This window comes from Phyllobates terribilis, unplaced genomic scaffold (genome assembly GCF_046119375.1).
Source record: "Phyllobates terribilis strain yellow unplaced genomic scaffold, ASM4611937v1 Scaffold_3__8_contigs__length_932513732, whole genome shotgun sequence".
In the NCBI taxonomy this organism is placed as follows: Eukaryota; Metazoa; Chordata; class Amphibia; order Anura; family Dendrobatidae; genus Phyllobates; species Phyllobates terribilis.
In genome coordinates, this window is record NW_027362763.1 from 880,246,411 (window position 1) to 880,266,845 (window position 20,435).

The following is a 20,435-nucleotide window of genomic DNA, read 5'->3' on the forward strand; positions in this document are numbered from 1 at the left end:
ACAACTCCCATCAGCAGCACCTGCGCTCGCTGTCAACGGCAGCATCCGTAGACTGATGGGAAGAGTAGTCCCTCATCAGCCGACGCCTGTCACCTGCGGTCAATTCTTTGTGCCTTTTTGACCCATTGACTTCAATTGAGTCAGTCAAATCCGCAGCAAAAATCTGCAGCAAATCCACAAATATTTATATATTTGCGTTTTTTGACTGACTCAATAGGTGAAAAAAGCAGCAAAAACGCAGAAAGAATTGACACGCTGCAGATTTAAATGCAATGCAAATTCTGGCAAGAAATTTTCCTGATCATGTGCACAGCACTTCAGGATTGACATTGAATTAGCTGGCAGAAGGATTCCCTAGCGTTTTTGGCCCAATTCCACGTGTAAAAAACGCTGCGCAAACGCACCAAAGGCACACCCTCAAATTTAGAAGGAAAAAATACTAATTTAATGTGAAAATGGAGGTCCATCTTATAATCCAAAATAGACTACGGGGGGAGCCAGCGGGGGTCACAGGAGGCAGAGTTGCCGCTGCAGGAAGCCGGCGGTGGCAGGAGTGGGACAATGTTGCCGGCCCTGAGCTGGGAGAAGGGGGTGTCTCTGTGGTGGAGGCAGGAGCCACTGATCTCTCAGAGGTGGGCTTTAGGAAAATGGCACCAGAGGTGGCGCATGCGCAGATTGAGATCTCAGCTCATCATTGAGCCAAGATCTCAATCTGCACATGCGCCTCTATCTGCGCCATTTTCCTGAAATTCACCGCCGCCAGATCAATGTGCATAGCAGGGAATCAGCTCCTGCCCCGCCGACATTTTCCTGAAGCCCACCACTGGAAGATCAACGGCTCCTGCCTCGCACTGCCGGGAAACCCCCTCCTCCCAGCCCAGGTCCACAGCATCGCCCCACTCCTGCCGCCGGCTTACTTACTACATTCGGACTATAAGACTCACCCTAATTTTCCTCCCAAATTTGGGGGAGGGGGGCGGGTTGTGCATCTTCTAGTCCGAAAAATACAATAATATGCTTTATCTACAGCCACATCACCCTGAACACACCCGATCTTGGAAGCTAAGCAGGATCAGGCCTGGTTAGTGTTTGGGTTGGAGACCGCCTGTGAATATCAAGTGCTGTTTGGGATAAACACTATCAAATTTCCACTTTTGGTTATTAGAATTAGTCCCTTTATGCTCAGTTTATCTAGGTAATTTGTACCCTTTATGGATTGTGAGTGGAGTGCAGTGTCTTTAATTAGATCCAGCCCTCCTCACATATCCTTTTATCTCAGTTGAAACAACCCAGCTGCTGGGGTATTCCCTGGGATTCTCTTGGGTCATTCCTATTTTTGCCTTGTAGCATGGGATCTTTTCTGTCTATCTATAGAGTGGTTGCTATGGGCCATGGGCTAATAAACCACAGTTTTTTTTTACCACATTTCTTGGTGTGCTGCCTCTATTTGTTACGTCATATCTGCATGGTTTGGTCTTTGTCAGGGAGGCTCTGCACCCGCTTAATCATGGTGCTGCTCCTGCTGAGCTATTTTTACATATCTGACCATAGCTAACTTTTCTTGCAAAAGTATTTGTATTCTACATCAATGGTTTTGCATGGCTGGCAACATGTCCCCATAAACTATCCCTGAATGGGAGATAAAGTGAATGAGCCACGATAATACGAGGTACGTTACCGATGCGCTGCACTGCTAAGATCCCCATATACAGTGGGTAAAAATGATAATTACTTACCGGTAATTTGATTTTCCAAAACCCACGACAGCACCGTACGAGAGAGGATCCGCCCCCAAGAACAGGAAACCTACAGATTTAAAAGGGCGGAGCCTCTCCTCCAGCTTCAGTGGTTTACAGAGCATGAGAGGCCTCCGTTCAGTTAGTAACACACAGATATATGCGCATATATTAAAAATAAAAAAAGATTTTTATTGTATTAGAAAGAACCCAAAACCATAGTAGGGAAGGGAATAAGAAGGGTGCAGTCGTGAGTTCTGGTAAATCAAATTACCGGTAAGTAATTATTTTCCCATCCCCACGACAGCACCGTACGAGAGATGACAAAGGAATCTTTAGGGAGGGACCACCGCTGAAGACAAGGTTGCTGCTCTACATATCTGGTCAAGAGTAGCATTTGCCCTCTCTGACCACGAGGTGGATATCGCTCTAGTAGAGTGGGTTTTCAAATTTTCAGGGATGGAGTATCCGCCTGAAGAGTAGGCTAGAGATATTGCGGATTTAACCCATCTAGCCAGGGTCCCCTTAGATGCCGCCTGGCCTTTGTTTGTGCCCTTGAAAGGAACAAAGAGAGGTATTCTTCCGCCACGCAGAAGCGCTCTCCAGGTACTGTAATAAACATCTTTTAACATCTAAAACGTGAAACCTAGCCTCCTTTTCGTTTTTGGGGTTATCACAGAAGAAGGCTGGAAGAACAATTTCCTGGAATTTGTGAAAAATTGTGACTACCTTTGGAAGGAAGGCTGGATCTGGTATTAGGATTATTCTATCAGATATAATGTTAGTAAATGGAGGGTTAGAGGATAGAGCCTGTAACTTCTGGCTGAAGTAAGAGCTACTAATAAAATGGTTTTATACAGTACAGACCAAAAGTTTGGACACAACTTCTCATTTAAAGATTTTTCTGTATTTTCATGACTATGAAAATTGTACATTCACACTGAAGGCATCAAAACTATGAATTAACACATGAGGAATTATATACTTACCAAAAAAGTGTGAAACAACTGAAAATATGTCTTATATTCTAGGTTCTTCAAAGTAGCCACCTTTTGCTTTGATGACTGCTTTGCACACTCTTGGCATTCTCTTCATGAGCTTCAAGAGGCAGTAACTGGAAATGGTCTTCCAACAATCTTGAAGGAGTTCCCAGAGATGCTTAGCACTTGTTGGCCCTTTTGCCTTCACTCTGCGGTCCAGCTCACCCCAAACCATCTCGATTGGGTTCAGGTCTGGTGACTGTGGAGGCCAGGTCATCTGGCGTAGCACCCCATCACTCTCCTCCTTGGTCAAGTAGCCCTTACACAGCCTGGAGGTGTGTTTGGGGTCATTGTCCTGTTGAAAAATAAATGATGGTCCAACTAAACGCAAACCGGATGGAATAGCATGCCGCTGCTGTGGTAGCCATGCTGGTTCAGTATGCCTACAATTTTGAATAAATCCCCAACAGTGTCACCAGCAAAGCACCCCCACACCATCACACCTCCTCCTCCATGCTTCACGGTGGGAACCAGGCATGCAGAGTCCATCCATTCACCTTTTCTGCGTTGCACAAAGACACAGTGGTTGGAACCAAAGATCTCAAATTTGGACTCCTCAGACCAAAGCACAGATTTTCACTTTTCTAATGTCCATTCCTTGTGGTCTTTAGACCAAACAAGTCTCTTCTGCTTGTTGCCTGTCCTTAGCAGTGGTTTCCTAGCAGCTATTTTACCATGAAGGCCTGCTGCACAAAGTCTCCTCTTAACAATTGTTGAAGAGATGTGTCTGCTGCTAGAACTGTGTGTGGCATTGACCTGGTCTCTAATCTGAGCTGCTGTTAACCTGCGATTTATGAGGCTGGTGACTCGGATAAACTTATCCTCAGAAGCAGAGGTGACTCTTGGTCTTCCTTTCCTGGGGCGGTCCTCATGTGAGCCAGTTTCTTTGTAGCGCTTGATGGTTTTTGCAACTGCACTTGGGGACACTTTCAAAGTTTGCCCAATTTTTTTGCACTGACTGAACTTCATTTCTTAAAGTAATGATGGCCCCTCGTTTTTCTTTACTTAGAATTTGTATTATGGCAAAAAAAAGCAGCTAACAGTCTATTCAGTAGGACTATCAGCTGTGTATCCACCAGACTTCTGCACAACACAACTGATGGTCCCAACCCCATTTATAAGGCAAGAAATCCCACTTATTAAACCTGACAGGGCACACCTGTGAAGTGAAAACCATTTCCGCTGACTACCTCTTGAAGCTCATCAAGAGAATGCCAAGAGTGTGCAAAGCAGTCATCAAAGCAAAAGGTGGCTACTTTGAAGAACCTAGAATATAAGACATTTTCAGTTGTTTCACACTTTTTTGTTAAGTATATAATTCCACATGTGTTAATTCATAGTTTTGATGCCTTCAGTGTGAATGTACAATTTTCAAAGTCATGAAAATACAGCAAAATCTTTAAATGAGAAGGTGTGTCCAAACTTTTGGTCTGTACTGTATATCAATATTTTCATTTGAGCCTCTTTTAAATGGCTCAAACGGGGTTAGGGCGTTTAGCACCAAATTGAGGTCCCATGGTGGAACTTGCGGTCCAACTACTGCCTTGGATCTATTTACTGACTGTAAGACTTATCACCCAGGGATTGTCTGCAATCTTTTGGTCAACTAGGACTCCCAGGGCTGAAATGTGTACCTTCAGGGTGTTTACTGATCATCACAGCTCCAACCCTTTCTGCAAAAATTCCAAGATTTTTACCCATGGGACAGGGTTCTCTGTACAGGGATCTATTCCTGAAAATTCTAAAACATTTTCCCAGACCCTAGCATAAATTTTTGTTGTCACCTTTTTCCTACTTCCCATGAGGGTAGAGATCAGATTTATGGAGAAACCTTTTGACTCCAGGAGCGGCCGCTCAAACGTCATGCCGCTAGATTAAATTTTCCTAACTCTGGACATCCCACTGGGCCCTGGGATAGCAAGTCTGGGATCTCCGCAAGGACCCACGGATCCCCCACTGCCATAAGTCTTAACCATCTCCTTTTGGGCCAAAAGAGTGTGATCAGGACTACTTCTGCTTGATCTGACCGGATCTTCGTTAGTATTACTGTGGATCAGCGATATCGGTGGGAACACATATGCAAGTTCCTTTGTCCACTCTTGGGTCAAGGCATTCACTCCATATGGGGATTCCCTTGGGTCTAGGGAGAAAAATTTTTGTACTTTTCTGTTGGCTCTGGATGCAAAAAGAGCCATCTGAGGCAGCCCCCACCGTTCTATCTTCTGGAAGATAGATTGGTTTAGGGACCACTCGTCCTGATCCAGCAGATGCAGACTCAGATAAACTGCTTTTATATTGTCTTTTCCCTTTAAATAATCTGCCGATAGGGACAACAGATTTCCCTCTGCCATCGCTAGGAGTTTGTGCCTCCGTCATTAACGCTTTCGATCTTGTTCCTTCTTGCTTGTTTATATAGAAGACCGCTGTTCTGTTGTCTGAAAGAACCTTTACGTGTTGGTTCTTCAGACTTGTAAGGGCTTCCACTAATGCTAATCAGACAGACTTCAGTTCTTTCAGATTTGATAAAGACTCCCTCATCTCCCATGGCCATCGACCCTGAAAGGCTTTGTTCCCCAGATGAGCCCCCCAACCGAGGGGACTTGCGTCTGTGGTAATGACGGATGGGATTTCAACCTCCCAGGGAACTCCCTGTGAGATTCTCTCGATGGAGCCACCAAACTAGGAACTCCCGAGTGACTACTGAGACATAGATCTTGGTATCTAGGTGTCCCTTGTACCTTTTCTCTGCCTCCAGAATCTCCCACTGGAGTGTTCTGAAGTGTGCTCGTGCCCATGCAACCGCCGGGAAGCACGATGACAGGGACCCCTGGATCTACGTGGCTCTCCTCAATGTCACTATTGGGTTGTTGATCACCGTAGATACCAACTTTATTATTTGGTTTATCTTTTCTTCTGGAAGAAAAGATCTTTGTTTGTACGCATCCAATATAATCCCCAGAAAGACCCGAGTCTGTTCTGGGATCATCTTGGATTTTTTTGTGTTCAGTACCCATCCCAGGGATGCTAAGACTCTGGTCACATGATCTACTGCCTGGCTGCAGTCTAATCTTGTGTTTCCCACTATTAAAAAGTCATCTAAGTATGGTATAAACAGTACGTCTTTTTCTCTGATATGGGCCGATACTTCTGATATTTACTTCGAAAAGACCCTTGGGGCCATAGCCAGTCCAAATAGAAGAGCTTGAAACTTGAAATGCTGCCAGGTCCCGTGCATGCTCACTATTACGCTCAGGAATTTCTGATGTTCCTGATAAATGGGCACATAGTAATATGTGTCCTGGAGATCTAATACCGCCATGTAACAGTTAGGGAAGAGAAGCTTCCATGTTGATCCTATAGTCTCCATTTTGAAATGTTTGGCTTTTAGATACTGATTTAGACCTTTTAGGTTCACTATAGTTATTAAAAAAAAAAGTGATCCAGCTTTTCTCTTAAGAAAAGAGTGCTGTAGAACTCTCTCCCTAGCTCTGCTACTGGCACCTGGGTGAGGACCCCCTTCTGTACTAACAAGCATACCTCCTGCTCCAAGGCCTGTTTTGCTACAAAAGACTGTTTTTTTGTGGACTGGTACCTTTCTGGCGGATGGGAGCTGAATTCTAGTTTTAGCTCCTGTGCTATGGTGTCTAAAATCCACTTGTTCCTTGAAATCTTTACCCAGGACGGTAGAAAAGTTTTTAATCTTCCAACTACCTGGGGCCTGGCGCCATTGTCTTCTTTTTCTCTTAGTGGAATCCGCTGGGGATGTATCATAGCCGAATCCCTTTCCTTTTCTTTGCCCTTTCCATCTTGTGTTCCTGACCTTTGAGGTAGGGAACTGTCTTCTACCTGAAGGCCGGAAGGGTCTCCTCTGAAAGGGGTTTACGGGAAAGTCTTTTTTGGCATCTGCTGCTTTCTCCAATAGATCGTCTAGTGTTGGTCTAAAAAGGAATTCGCCCTGACAGGGTATGCCACACAATTTGTTCTTTGATTGTAGGTCCCCTGCCCAGTTTTTTAACCAGAGTGCTCTCTGAGCAGAGTTGGTTGATGTGCAAGAACGAGCAGTGAGCTTTGCCGCATCCACTGATGCGTCGGCTAAGAAATCTGCCCCTTTCTGTATTGTTGGGAAATTTGCCAAAATTTGGTCCCGAGGACACTTATTCTTTATTTGGTCGTGCAATCGATCCAGCCACACCAAAGACTTGCAGTAAAGGGGGCGGCGATATTCAGCTTGAATGCCGCAGCACCCGATTCCCAGGCCCTTCTAAGGAAGCTTTCCGCTTTTTTATCCAAAAGGTCCTTTAATAGGCCAGAATTGTCTAGGGGTAATGCTGATTTGCGGGAGACGTGGGATATGGCTGCATCAATTTTAGGAGCCTTATCCCAGCTTTCTGAAATATCAGCTTCAAAGACATACTTTCGCTTGATCCCTTTTGAGATGAAGCCTCTCTTATCCAATTTCTTCCATTCTTTCCTAATTAGGGAAGACACATTTTTATGGACCGGGAAACATTTCTGTTTTCTTCCCGCTATCTTGTACGGTTCTGGGTTCTTTAACTTCTTCGATATTCATAGTGACCCTTACTGCCTTAATAAGTTTATCTGCATCCTCTGCCGGAAAACAGGGGAGACCTTCATTGTCATCTGAGGATGAGGAAGAAGAGGAGGATATGTCCAAGTAGAACACCTCTAACTCGCCGTCTTCAGGCTCCTTGTCTAAGCTAGTAACGAGTCTTTCAGCATAAGTGTGACTATTTTTTAAGCCTTTAATAGAGTTTTTAACCTCTGTTTTCACAATGGTCTTCAGGTTATTTACTAGGGAAGAAGACTCCTCAGCCACTGTTCTCTCTATACAGGGTTGACATAATTTTTTGCCGTATGAGGGTAGTAGTTTAGTTTTACACAGTGCGCATTTTTTACTTCTGGTTTTCCCCAGGGCTTTCTTGGGCTTGCCCTAAAATATATTTAAGGGCATAGAATTAGAATAAAAGATGGGACTTTATTTGCTTACTCCCTCCTGTATGGAAACTACCGAACATGGTGGGGAAGCCTCCTCTGCAGGACTTTTTCTCTGATCTTCCTCCTCCATCACAGTGAGGTTACCATGCATGGTGCTTTTTGTCTGGGGCCATTTTTTAAATAGACATTTGGCACCCATTTTCAAATTTCCCACCATTGCGGTAGCCACGCCCCTAACCACGCCCCAGTGAGCCCTGCTGGGGACATAATCCTGAAGCAGAAAGAACATAATTTTACCATAAACCGGCCATGACCAAGTGCTCCCTGCAAGATTTCAGATAGTGGAGTGAAAAGAATTATCAGAAGAGTTGTCCAAGAGCCAATGACCACCTGTGGAAAGCTACAGAAAGACAAGGAGTCAGCTGGTACAACTGTTTCAAAGAAAATGATAAATAATGCACTCAACCTCTATAGCCTGTATGCACACTCACCACGCAAGACTCCATTGCTGAACAAAAAGCATGTTCAAGAGTGGTTAAAGTTTGCTCAACATTTAGACAAGCCTGTTAAATACTGAGAGATTACAGTCTAGTCAGATGAGCCAAAATTGAACTGTTTGGATGCCACAATACATATTATGTTTGGAGGTCAACCACTGCATATCATCCCCAAAACCAACAGTGAAGTTTGGAGGTGGGAAAACCATGGTGGGGGTCTATTTTTCAGCATACAGCACTGGAAAACTTCATTTAATTGAAGGAAGGATGAATGGACAAATGTACCAAGACATTCTTGAAAAAAATCTGCTGCCATCTACCAGTATGGCGAAGATGAAGCGAGGGTGGACAATTCTATAAGACAATGATCCCAAACACACAGCCAAGAAAACTCTCAATTGGTTTCAGAGAAACAAAATAAAGCTGCCACAGTGATCAGACAGTTACCTGACCTGAATCCAATAGAAAATTTATGGAAGAAACTAAAAGCTCAAAATTCATAGAAGGGCACCACAGAACCTTCAGGATTTGAAGAGTGTTTGTGAGGAAGAATGGTCCAAAATCACACCTGAGCAATGCATGTGACTAGTTTCTCCATACAGGAGGCATCTTAAAGCTGTCATCACTAGTGATGAGCGAGCATACTCGCAAGTACTCGTTACTCGCGATGCTCGGAGCTCGCCGAGTACTTGCGAGATGCTCGGGCGGATGCTCGGGTCCCCTCCCTGCAATCAACATGCAGGGATTGCCTGCCACTCATTGTAATGCCGCAGCCATGGTGGTTGTGGCATTACAGTGATTGGCTGGCCGCACAGCGTCATTAGGTCTATATCAGACCTGGCGCCACTGTGCTGGTCACAGTCACTCCGGAATCAGGCAGAGTAGGGAGAGGTACTGCTGCGTCAGGGAGAGATTTGCTTGTGTATTAGGTAGTGTAGGAAGAAAAACAGTACACTACACATATCCATCTTATCAAACAGTCCTTCTGAGGACTAATCCATCTGTAGAGATATCAGGCAGGCAGGGTGTATAGGCAGGCCGTGTATATAGCAGACTGCAGTGCATATAGCACAAGAGGCTCCATTCCAGTTCTGCCTTCTGCTGCTGTTAGATATTTCTATACAAAACGCCCAGGTCTCAGGGGCCAGGAATACTTTTCTTTGGATCTTAATCCTCATTATTTGCTTAAAAAGCAATCCAGAGAACACTGTTTTTCTGCACCATTTGCTTGCTGGCACTGCAGAATACAGCGAAGTCCTTTCCATATTACAGCGCTAGAAATCCAGCTATTTAAAACTCTCTTTTCTCCGTCACACGGATCACATATACGTTGTCAGAAAATACTGCCATTTCTGGCCTCCATTAAAAATTTCTTTCAGTGTGTCAGTGAAGCAATTCACAGCAGTTTGCTGTTCAAACTACTTACCTACAGGCCAGGTATTTAAAACTCTGTTTTCTCTATCACACGGATCACATATAAGTTCGCTCCAAACTCAGTCATTTGTAGTGAGCGTGGAAGATACTGTCCTCCATTTAAAATGGGCAAGGCACGTGGCAAGGGACAGGGAACTGGACGTGATGGTGCATGCAGAGGCCAAGGACAAGTCCGTGGGCAAGCTGAAATTGTGCCACAACAAACACCCACATCTTCTCGCCCGACCATCCTGTCCCAATTCCTAGGGGACCGCAGTACACCACTATTGAACCCAGAGCAGTGTCAAAAGGTTGTTGGTTGGATAGCGGATAATGCTTCCAGTCTTCTCAACACCACCGAGTGATTCCAGCGTAACAAACTCAAATCCAGTGTCTTTTCTTGGGAGGTGTATTTCCATGCACCTTTTCACACCCAGACATGGGTATACGCTTCCTGATTTTGGCTATTTGATATTGTCCTCCTCCTTCACCACCATATCACCAGGGTGACCGTGGTCCGTGATACAACACTCACAATTTTTTTAAAGGGTGTTCATGATGCCCGTAAAAAAATTTTTTTTATACAGTATGTTCTTGTATACCCCCCAGGGGTAAATGTTTGTCAGCCCATACACTTAGTGCATGGGCATTACAAGTATAGGAGACAAGCTCCTTTCTAATGGGAAAAAAAAAAATTGTGAGGCCCTTCCTCCACGTCTCTTCCAAGGGGCATTGGAGTGCCTCCCAATTTTTGTCAGCCCTTGCATTCACTGCATAGGCCAACATTATGGGAGACCCACTTCCTAATAATGGGAATATTTTTTTTTTTATGAGGCCCTCCTTCAAGTCTCTTCAAAGTGGTATTGGGGTACGTCCAAATTTTGGGCAGCCCTGCCACTCACTGCATACGCAATAACAGTATAGGAGACCCACTCTTTAGTAATGAGAACAATAAAACATAGCCGGCTGATGGCTCTCTAAGAATAGTAAAAGCCGCCTGATGGCCCTATAAAAATAGGCTTTGTGACTTTCAGAGTCCCTCCTTCATAAATGAAACAGGATGTGTCTGATGATGTGTCACACACCACATGGCCAGATAAGGTTGTAAAATGTTAAAATTACACTTCTTGGTGAATATATTTGTCACGGTTGAAAGCAATGCAAAAGTGAAAAAACGCATCAAAAACGCTACGTGTGAACATAGCCCAAGGTGTGGAGGAGCATTTTTGTTTTTGGTTATTTATTTTGCTTTATATACAAGTCATTACCCTGGAAAGGATGTTCCTTAACCCTAGAACGCATGACCATAAAAATCTACACTTTCACATACCTGGGGCCTTTTAGGCCTGTGTGCAAATAATAAATAAATGACCAACTGGAAAGGACAAACAACTATATACCTGAGGAATACCTAGAGTTTCAAAATTCTAACTAAAGAAATCTTGCAGAAAATAGAAAACAATTAACAGGGCGGGCCTGCGAGGCCCCAGGTATGCGTTCTAGGGTTAACATATTTCCCAGGAAAATCTATTTTGGTTTCGTTTTGGTATGTTTTATTGTGAGTCCGTAAAAGTGGCGCAATACCTCTGACAACGTTGTTGACAGAAGTGACCTGGGAGTCAGAAATGCTTCCAGGGGTCTTCCCCATGCTGTCCCCATGTCATTTCAGCACTGTTCCCATCGATTTGGGCAATTTTTAGGCCCTCTGCAGACCGCCGGGGCAGCCACCTGAACAATGCTCGCGTTTCCCATAGACTTACATTGGGCTCGTTGCTCGGGTCGAGCACCCGAGTATTCCAATGTGCTCGACCCAAGCATCGAGCACCCGAGCATTTTAGTGCTCGCTCATCACTAGTCATCACTAACAAAGGCTTTTGTACAAAGAATTCAATTTCAGTAAGCATGTTCAATACTTTTTTCCATGTGTCATTTCTCATAATTACACAACTTAATTTATGGACATCTATGATTTGACTTCTTTGCCTGTGTGGATTGTATGGGTTGTTACCGACATCTGGTGAGAATTTCATGTCAATCGCACCTTTAGAAATATATTTACTTAGAAAATTGGTGACGTGTTCAATACTTATTTCACCCACTGTACATTAGACTATCGATATTCTAGTGTGCAGGCGAAAATCTAATGTACACTGCTCAAAAAAATAAAGGGAACACTTAAACAACACAATGTTGCTCCAAGTCAATAACACGTCTGTGAAATCTACCTGTTCAGTTATTAAGCAACACTGATTGTGAATCAATTTCTCCTGCTGTTGTGCAAATGGAACAGAAAAGTGGTAGAAATGATAGGCAATTAGCAAGATACCCCCTATAAAGGAGTGGTTCTGCAGACCATTTCTCTGTTCTCATCCTTTTTGGCTGTTTGGTCACTTTTTCATTTTGCCATTGCTCGCACCCCTAGAGGTACAGTACCATGAGGCGGTGTCAGTACAACCCACAGAAGTTGCTCAGGTAGTGCAGTTCATTCAGGATGGCACATCAGTGCGAGCTGTGGCAAGAAGTGTAGCTGTGTCTGTCAGCACAGTGCCCAGAGCATGGAACAGACACCAGGAGATGTGGAGGGAGCCATAGGAGGGCAACAACCCACTAGTAGGACCGTTACCTCCTCCTTTGTGCAAGGAGGAACAGGAGGAGCACTGCCAGAGCCCTGCAAAATGACCTTCAGCAGGCCACAAATGTGCATGTGTCTGCACAAACGGTTAGAAACCAACTCCATGAGGGTGGTCTGAGGGCCCAACGTCCACAGATGGGGGTTGTGCTCACAGCCCAACACCGTGCAGGACGCTTGGCATTTGCCATAGAACACCAGGATTGGCAAAGTCGCCACTGGTGCCCTGTGCTCTTCACAGATGAAAGCAGTTTCACACTGAGCAAATGTGACAGACGTGAGAGTCTGGAGACGCCGTGGAGAGCGGTCTGCTGCCTGCAATATCCTTCAGCATGATTGGTTTAGCAGTGGGTCAGTAATGGTGTGGGGTGGCATTTCTTTGGAGAGCCGTCCATGTGCTCGCCAGAGGTAGCCTGACTGCAATTGGGTACCGAGATGAGATCCTCAGACCCCTTGTGAGACCATATGCTGGTGCGGTTGGCCCTGGGTTCCTCCTAATGCAGGACAATGCCAGACCTCATGTGGCTGGAGTGTGTCAGTAGTTCCTGCAATATGAAGGCATTGAAGCTATGGACTGGCCCGCCCGTTCCCCAGACCTGAATCCGATAGAGCACATCATGTATCGCTCCATCCACCAACGTCACGTTGCACCACAGACTGTCCAGGAGTTGGCGGATGCTTTAGTCCGGGTCTGGGAGGAGATCCCACAGGAGACCATCCGCAACCTCATCAGGAGCATGCCCAGACGTTGTAGGGAGGTCATACAGGCACGTGGAGGCCACACACAATACTGAGCCTCATTTTGACTTGTTTGAAGGACATTACATTAAAGTTGGATCAGCCTGTAGTGCGTTTTTCCACTTTAATTTAGTGGATGACTGCAAATCCAGGCCTCCATTTTTTAATAAATTTGATTTCCATTGATGATTTTTGTGTGATTTTGTTGTCAGCACATTTAACTTTGTACAGAACAAAGTATTCAATGAGAATATTTCATTCGTTCAGATCTAGCATGTGTTCTTTATTTTTTTGAGCAGTGTATATGGGGCCACTAACAGATGTCAGTGGAGATAAGGATCCAGCAGGTCTAATTTCGGACTGACGATCCTTTTTTGTTCTCTAAGAGATAAGTCACTAGCAGAGAGGTTTGGTCATGGCTCTCTCATAGAGAACACCGGAGAGTTCATTCAGCTGCGCACTTCTGTGTATGGGAGAGTTGGACAAGACAGCTTCTGGCCGGACAAGCGCTAGCTAATGTGTATGGCGAGGCTTTAGCATAAATAGTACAAAAAATATTTTGCCATTTAGCCAACAGCACCTGACAATGAAAACAGCAGAGCCCACTGTGTGCACGAGGAGAGAACTCCCTCCTCTCTACCACTGTTTGCTGTGTATCTGCTTGTATACATGGCCGCCATCAGTCAGATATGGAAATGTATAGTATCAGATTGTACCTGTCTGCCTCCAGTTTACCTGCTGACCTGTCCCAACAAATGCCCTAATATAGTGAAAGAAGCGAGAAGTCTCAGTTCTCAGACTCATAGAAGTGCAAGAAGCCTCAGTTCTCCGGCAGAATATCACTCATGGTGGTATAGATTTTCACTATAATTTCTATTAATTTAGGTTATAGTAAATCTGGCGGACAACAGTTGGTAACGCCCCTCCTGTTAATACTCACTCTTAAAGTCACACAGTTTACTTTAGTTTTTTTACTGGTTTAGGCCGGTTTCACACATCTGTATATTTTCAGTACTGGAAAAACTGGTACCGGAGAAATCCGTGTGTCACATGTACATGTGGCAACTGTATGCCGCATCAGGATCACATGTACTGGCGCCTGGGAATCAGCGCTACAATTGGTGCTGTTCCCAAGCACCGGGTGCTGAACACTGCCCTCATCATGGTTACCTGCCGGCGCTGTGATCAGCACCAGCAGGGACAATGATGAGGGTAGTAGTAGTCGTCGTCTTCTCCCGCAGTGTCCACCTGTCCGGAGAGGTCCCCCTCTGTAATCCTCTGACCGCTAACGCCGAGGAGCCGGGGAGAATGAGCTGCTCCTGCTAGCGGGCCCCGGAGCTGAGCTCAGGAGCGGTGTCCTGTCACTCACTTAGTGCAGCTCTGGAGCGGCTCATTCTCCCTGGAACTCCGGCTTCAGCGGTCAGAGGATGACAGCGGGAGATATCTCTGGACAGGTGGACCCTGCGGTAGAAGATTACTACTACCCTCATCACTGTCCCTGCTGGTGCTGATGACAGCGCCGGCAGGAACCATGATGAGGGCAGTGTTCAGCACCCGGTGCTTGGGAACAGTGCTAACTGTAGTGCTGATTCCCAGGCGCTGGTCTGTGTCACACGGATGTCATGCGTGTGTGTTCAGCGTGAGACACTTTTGCGGACCAAGCATCTGCAAAAAAACGGACATGTCAGCGCAGACACACGGTGTGTGGAAATACACTGACATGTGCACAGACCCATAGATTTGAATGGGTCTGCGTGTGTCAGTGTATCCGGTATATGTGGAAATTGTCTCCAGACGTACTGGAAACACGGACGCGTGAAAGAGCACTTAGGAGTCAGTGATGAATCCCCCATTTTTAGCTGTAAACTGAGATGCAGAATACTATGAAATCTATTGGTACCGGTAACCACAAAAATAAAATAAGTGTTGAAAACCACAAGAATAAAAACAGGTGGGGGAAAGAGTAAAAGACAAAAGGGATCACATCAAACAATCAGTTAGTGATGAGTATATACAACAAGGGAACTGAGTAAGGCTCACTTCTCCACAATGCGAAAACACGGCGGATTGTCCAATGCTGATTTACTTGCTGAAAATCTGCTGCTATCTGCTGTGTTTTACAGTGCCATCATAGTGCATAAGATTTTAAGAAATCTCATCTATGTGCTGAAAAATATATCCATAGAGTAAACTGACTGGTTTAAGATCTGCAGCATATCAATTTATGCTGTAGATGTAGGTGCGAATTTCACACTGCCCCACAATGATATCCACAGCTGTATATGCCACCACAAATATCACTGTGGTATTTCTGCTTTGGGAGGTACACAGGAACAAAGCCTAAAAGGAGGTTTTCCACAATTTTTTTTTTAGCTTAGCTAAAGTTTTACTTATGCTAATTAGGTCTTTAGCTAGGCCTTTGGGTGTGAAACATGGAAAGAGGGAGGACTAGTCTATGGAAACTAACCCAGCCCCATTGACAAGTCAAAGGCCTAATTAGCATAAGAAAAACAAAAGTTATAAATACTTTTTTTTAAACATGGATTGAAGTGAATAACATTATAAAGGGCCTGTTAGGCAGGGAATTTAGTAATATATGTGTGAATGCTGAAGGGTATGGGAGACCCGATAGGTGCCCTTAAATGTTTGGCCACACCATGATGCACCGAGCACCAGTACTTGAACAGTCATTCTGTGCAGATAGAGTCCTTTTAAATGTCAGCCCATGTAATCATTTACAGGACATTCCTGTCAGTTGTGAGAATCACTAATACCTAGCTCAGAAACCAGAAGGTGATTGATAGATAAATACATAGCTATCTAAGACAGTGGTTCCCCAACTCCAGCCCTCAAGGCCCACCAACAAGTCATGTTTTCAGGATTTCCTTAGTATTGCACAGGTGATAATTGCATCACCTGCACAGGCAATAATTCTATCACCTGTGCAATACTAAGGAAATCCTGAAAACATGGCCTGTTGGTGGGCCTTGAGGACTGGAGTTGAGAACCACTGATCTAAGAAAAGTCAAGACAACACCTTTAGAGGGGTATTCTGGTTATACCAAAGTGGATAGGTGAAGATTAGGGCTAGATTTGTAGGGATCCACCACTCAAACACCAGAAGGTAGGGGCTATGTCACCAATTTGATTTGGTCAGTAGTGACAAACGTCGTCGACTGGACTGAGAGGTTGTGAACCTCTGTACTTGGACATCAGTGCCATAAACTTTGAATGGAGCAGCAGCAGTATGCATGAATAACCACAGCCTTATTCAAACAAGGAACATGGAACCACCAGTCTGGAGGACAGACCCCCACCGATCTAGTAACCATCACCTACAGTATCCAGCTCTTAGATGGCGTGTAATTAGCAGAATACCCCTTTAAGCACTGTGTAAAGCCGCAGCATGCCAAGATTACTGACTTCACCAATATGATCTTCTCGTATATATTTATCTGTAATGATCAGACGATCATTAGGACAGGATTTCCCCATTTAAAACAAGGTGCAGATCTAAGAGTTCTTAAGAAGTATCTATAATATATTAAAGTGTGTTTTCCCACAAATAATGTGTCATCTATTCAGTGGATAGATAACAGACGTATAATCACCGGGGGTCACTAGAACTGTGGTCCCAAGTCCCTTATTTCTTTATACTACAAGATCACAGTAGGAGGATCTTTAATGGATCCGTGGTCAAGCATTTATCCAGCCATGCCATCCAAATTCTACGTGATTGACAGGGTCAGCCGACAACTGCGCCGGACCCTCCCCACCCCCGGTTATAGTGATTGGTGGGGGTCCTTGTAGATAGGCCCTCAGTAATCATACATTAATCACATAAAAACATATTTTGCCAAAAAAAGAAAAACCTTAAATTTAAGAAAAGCAAAATTAAATTCACTTAGAAAGCTTCACACTCCGATCCACACGACGTTCTGCTTTGGGATATGCTATAGAAGTACAAGATGTGAGTACACCTTTAAATAGGTCATTTAATTTGGGATTTTATTGTAAGGCCAAGTAAGCAAGAATGTTTCCATTTGCTGTAAGAAATCAATGGTGAGAAGAACCAACAGACAAGAAGTCCGGTGCACTAGAAAGTTTTATAACTTTTCTTAATAATAAACTTTATTTCCAAGACACAGGTGATGTGTGCTCTGGTCTACACTGTCCCCCTCATTCATCAGAGCAGATAATGAAGCAAGGTCCGGTACACAGAGGGTTAATGCAGCCACACTAGTAGTACCCCCAGGTCCCGCACTCACCGCACTCCTCCAGGTCCCAGGCGGAGTCAGACTCCGGGTCCCTGTGACTGCAGCCCCCGGGCCCGACATGTCTGCCTATATCTGGGCTCAGCACTGCCCGGTGCAGGGTGCTCTCTCCACCGCCCCCGCTGGCATTGACTCCTCTGCCCGGGGCACCGGCCACCAGCAGCAACAGAGCGCACAGTGCACCCACACCAGGTGCCATCATCGTCCCTATAACTGTGCCCGTGTGTTGTGTACACACCGCCCGCTTACTCGGTGCCTGGGACTTGTAGTCTTTCAGGAGGCTGTATACTATCAGCGAGTCGTTGGCGAAACTACACCTCCCGTGAGCCTCCGCGCTTCATTCACTGAGCAGGAAGTAGTGGCCGAAGTGTTTGCTGTCAGAGCAGGACAGGCTGAGGCTCCTGGGGCAGGTTGTCAGCAGAGGTGGGTGTGTCGCGGTGCCCAAAAATGCTGATTAATGCTTATCTACTCCTTTAATTGCCCTTCGACAGGTCACTCTGTCCGACCCGACCACTTTTCTGGGGTAACTCGTGTATACAGGAGGTGGATTGTGCAAGGGGGCTTACTTTACTAGATTTCTGCCCCATCAGAAAGGGCGTTCGGATATTGTATTACAGGTAATGGATTTGCTGATATTAACTGCATGATTATCAATGGAATTTAAAGGGGATCTGTTACAGTGAGGATTATTTAAAGGGAAGCTCTTTAAAGGGGTTGTCTCATCACAGACAATCCCTTTAATGACAGACTGGTCCTCCCAGCTCATAATCACTGCTTGCAGTCAACTGATCATTTCTCAGAAATAATGATTGTTCCTGTAATACATTGATGCCACAAGTCTGCTCAGGAAAAAGCCGCTTCTTGTTAGCCGATCTCCAGTCTAACTGAACTGGTGTGTCATAAATAGGGCACATGGGAAAGGATTTATAAGTAAATTCCATAAAAAACTGATTGCCCTAGTGGTCAGTGATCTCTGTTATCCTAAGGGGTAGAAGCGTGTGAGCAGAGCTGGCGCTCCTCTTCCCACAGGTTTCGCCTCTTTGCGCAAAATTCTCCTCTTTACAGCTCCTTTGCCTCGCCCGCGCCTTTCCCCTCTTTGCCTCGCCCGCGCCTTTCCCCTCTTTGCCTCGCGCGCGCCTTTCCCCTCTTTGCCTCGCGCGCGCCTTTCCCCTCTTTGCCTCGCGCGCGCCTTTCCCCTCTTTGCCTCGCGCGCGCCTTTCCCCTCTTTGCGTCGCCCGCGCCTTTCCCCTCTTTGCGTCGCCCGCGCCTTTCCCCTCTTTGCGTCGCCCGCGCCTTTCCCCTCTTTGCGTCGCCCGCGCCTTTCCCCTCTTTGCGTCGCCCGCGCCTTTCCCCTCTTTGCCTCGCCCGCGCCTTTCCCCTCTTTGCCTCGCCCGCGCCTTTCCCCTCTTTGCCTCGCCCGCGCCTTTCCCCTCTTTGCCTCGCCCGCGCCTCTCCCCTCTTTGCCTCGCCCGCGCCTTTCTCCTCTTTGCCGCCCGCTCGTTTCCCCACCTCATGTTTCCCCTCTGTTCCGCACTATTCTCCTCTTTCCCACTACCTGTGCCCGACTTCTTCTTTGGGTTGCCGCTGCAGAATATTTGAAAACCCCATTCTGTAGATTGTACTGTACTCTGGGTTGGATTTCCGGTGTGGAATCTGCCACGTCTGAGTGTGGCCTCAAGGATAATCTTTTTGGTGGGTTTTCTGTAGGATTTTTTTTTTCTTAGTAATGTGACAGACTAGTCCCTATACTAGATGATTGCACTGTGCCCATTATGATGCTACATGTAGTTTTCTGACTGCTAACAATAAAAACTATTATCCCTGCCTAGTCTCACCTGACAGTAATGTTCATTGGATGGACGGATAATGACAGATCCTATTGGTCAGATCTGATCAGTTTTTGTTACCAGTGACAACTGTTGGTAGGAGATTAAAAAAAAACAGTGGAAGCTGATGACAAATGTATGTTCCCGACTTCTGCAACTATATAATGTAGAGCTGTTCTTCCATTATAAAAAATAAATACAGACATTTTGTGGCAAATGCACAGCATAATTGACATGACTGTTGGACACATGTGCCCAGGATGTATGCATCTAACAGAGGCCGCAGTCAGGAGCCATCCGTCCACCATAGGGACTCATTGTAAACAGGTATACTGCTTGATGTGTTTCTTTGCATCCTCTACTGTATAGGAAAGTGCAGTCTGCTGTGTTTTCCTATACAATTAAACAAGTGGTGTGCAGATACCGGCCAGAAACAGCACATTTTTCACCTCCGTCTGGTGAATTTGCTATGGGAACATTACAGTACACTTTGGGAAAAGCTCCTGACATGCTGTAGGCGCAGGCTGCACTTATTCTTGCACATGTATTTTGCTGCATGATTTTCTGTTTATTAAAAGTTCTGCACCACAAGTCTATTTCATTGTGGAGAAATTCTGCATAATTTTCAAACCCGTTGTTTGTTTGTTTTTTTTCTATGTCAACTACTGGAAAATAATTGATTTGTCATATATCACAGTCATTTTTAGATCGCAATCCCCACTGACAAAAAAGGGGTTTTCTACTTTTATAAAAAGGTCCTGAAATGACAGCAGTCATGTAAAATAATAAAATTTGTACTTTCCGTCCCCGGGTCCAGAGCCAGCTCTCCGCCACTACTCCGGTCTCAGTGTTTTGTCAGCAGCGGTGATGTCACTTGGACAGCTCACGTCACCATTGCACCAGATCATCGTCGTCAGCAACTTGTGCCGTCTACATCAGCAGGACTGCTGAGCAATGTCGACTTACCATCAGCGCAGCAGTCAGGACACTGAGCCCGGAGAAGCCAGCACTGGACCTGGGGAGGGTGAGCACTAGAAGATTTTGTTTGGCATATCAAAAGTATACCCCATAAATGTCTACTTACAGGGCTCTTAAATTCACAAATTTCTGTCAAGGATTTATTCAAATTGTCTCTTCAGAGAGGAAGAGGACTTGAATTCTAGAGCCACCTATTGGAAGTAGCAAATTCTGATTTGTCTTTCATTCTAAGTCATATTTCAAGACTCGATAATGACTTGCAGGATTGCTGCTTCCAATAGGTGGCACTAGAGTTCTAGTCCTCTTCCTCTCTGAAGAGACAATTTGCATATTGAATTTCCCAGTGGA

At 45.3% G+C, this 20,435-nt stretch overlaps 2 protein-coding genes across 3 annotated transcripts in view; one reads left to right on the forward strand and one right to left on the reverse strand.

The window, feature by feature from the left end:
• TTC13 (tetratricopeptide repeat domain 13) overlaps positions 1-17,542 on the reverse strand; it is a 119,605-nt gene extending 102,063 nt beyond the window's left edge. The window contains exon 1 of the mRNA XM_073672661.1: positions 17,278-17,542. Within this exon, the coding sequence (XP_073528762.1) occupies positions 17,278-17,485 (208 nt within the window). The 5' untranslated portion in view covers positions 17,486-17,542. The remainder of the gene's footprint in view (positions 1-17,277) is intronic.
• Positions 17,543-17,609: 67 nt separating this feature from the next.
• The window catches only part of ARV1 (ARV1 homolog, fatty acid homeostasis modulator), a 33,181-nt gene continuing 30,355 nt past the window's right edge, over positions 17,610-20,435 (forward strand). The window contains exons 1-2 of one of the 2 annotated variants that reach the window (XM_073673380.1): positions 17,629-17,706; positions 17,775-17,900. The gene's annotated coding sequence lies outside the window, so the exon portion shown is untranslated. Of the gene's footprint in view, positions 17,707-17,774; positions 17,901-20,435 lie in introns of both variants that reach the window. The other variant, XM_073673379.1, reaches the window with a different exon arrangement.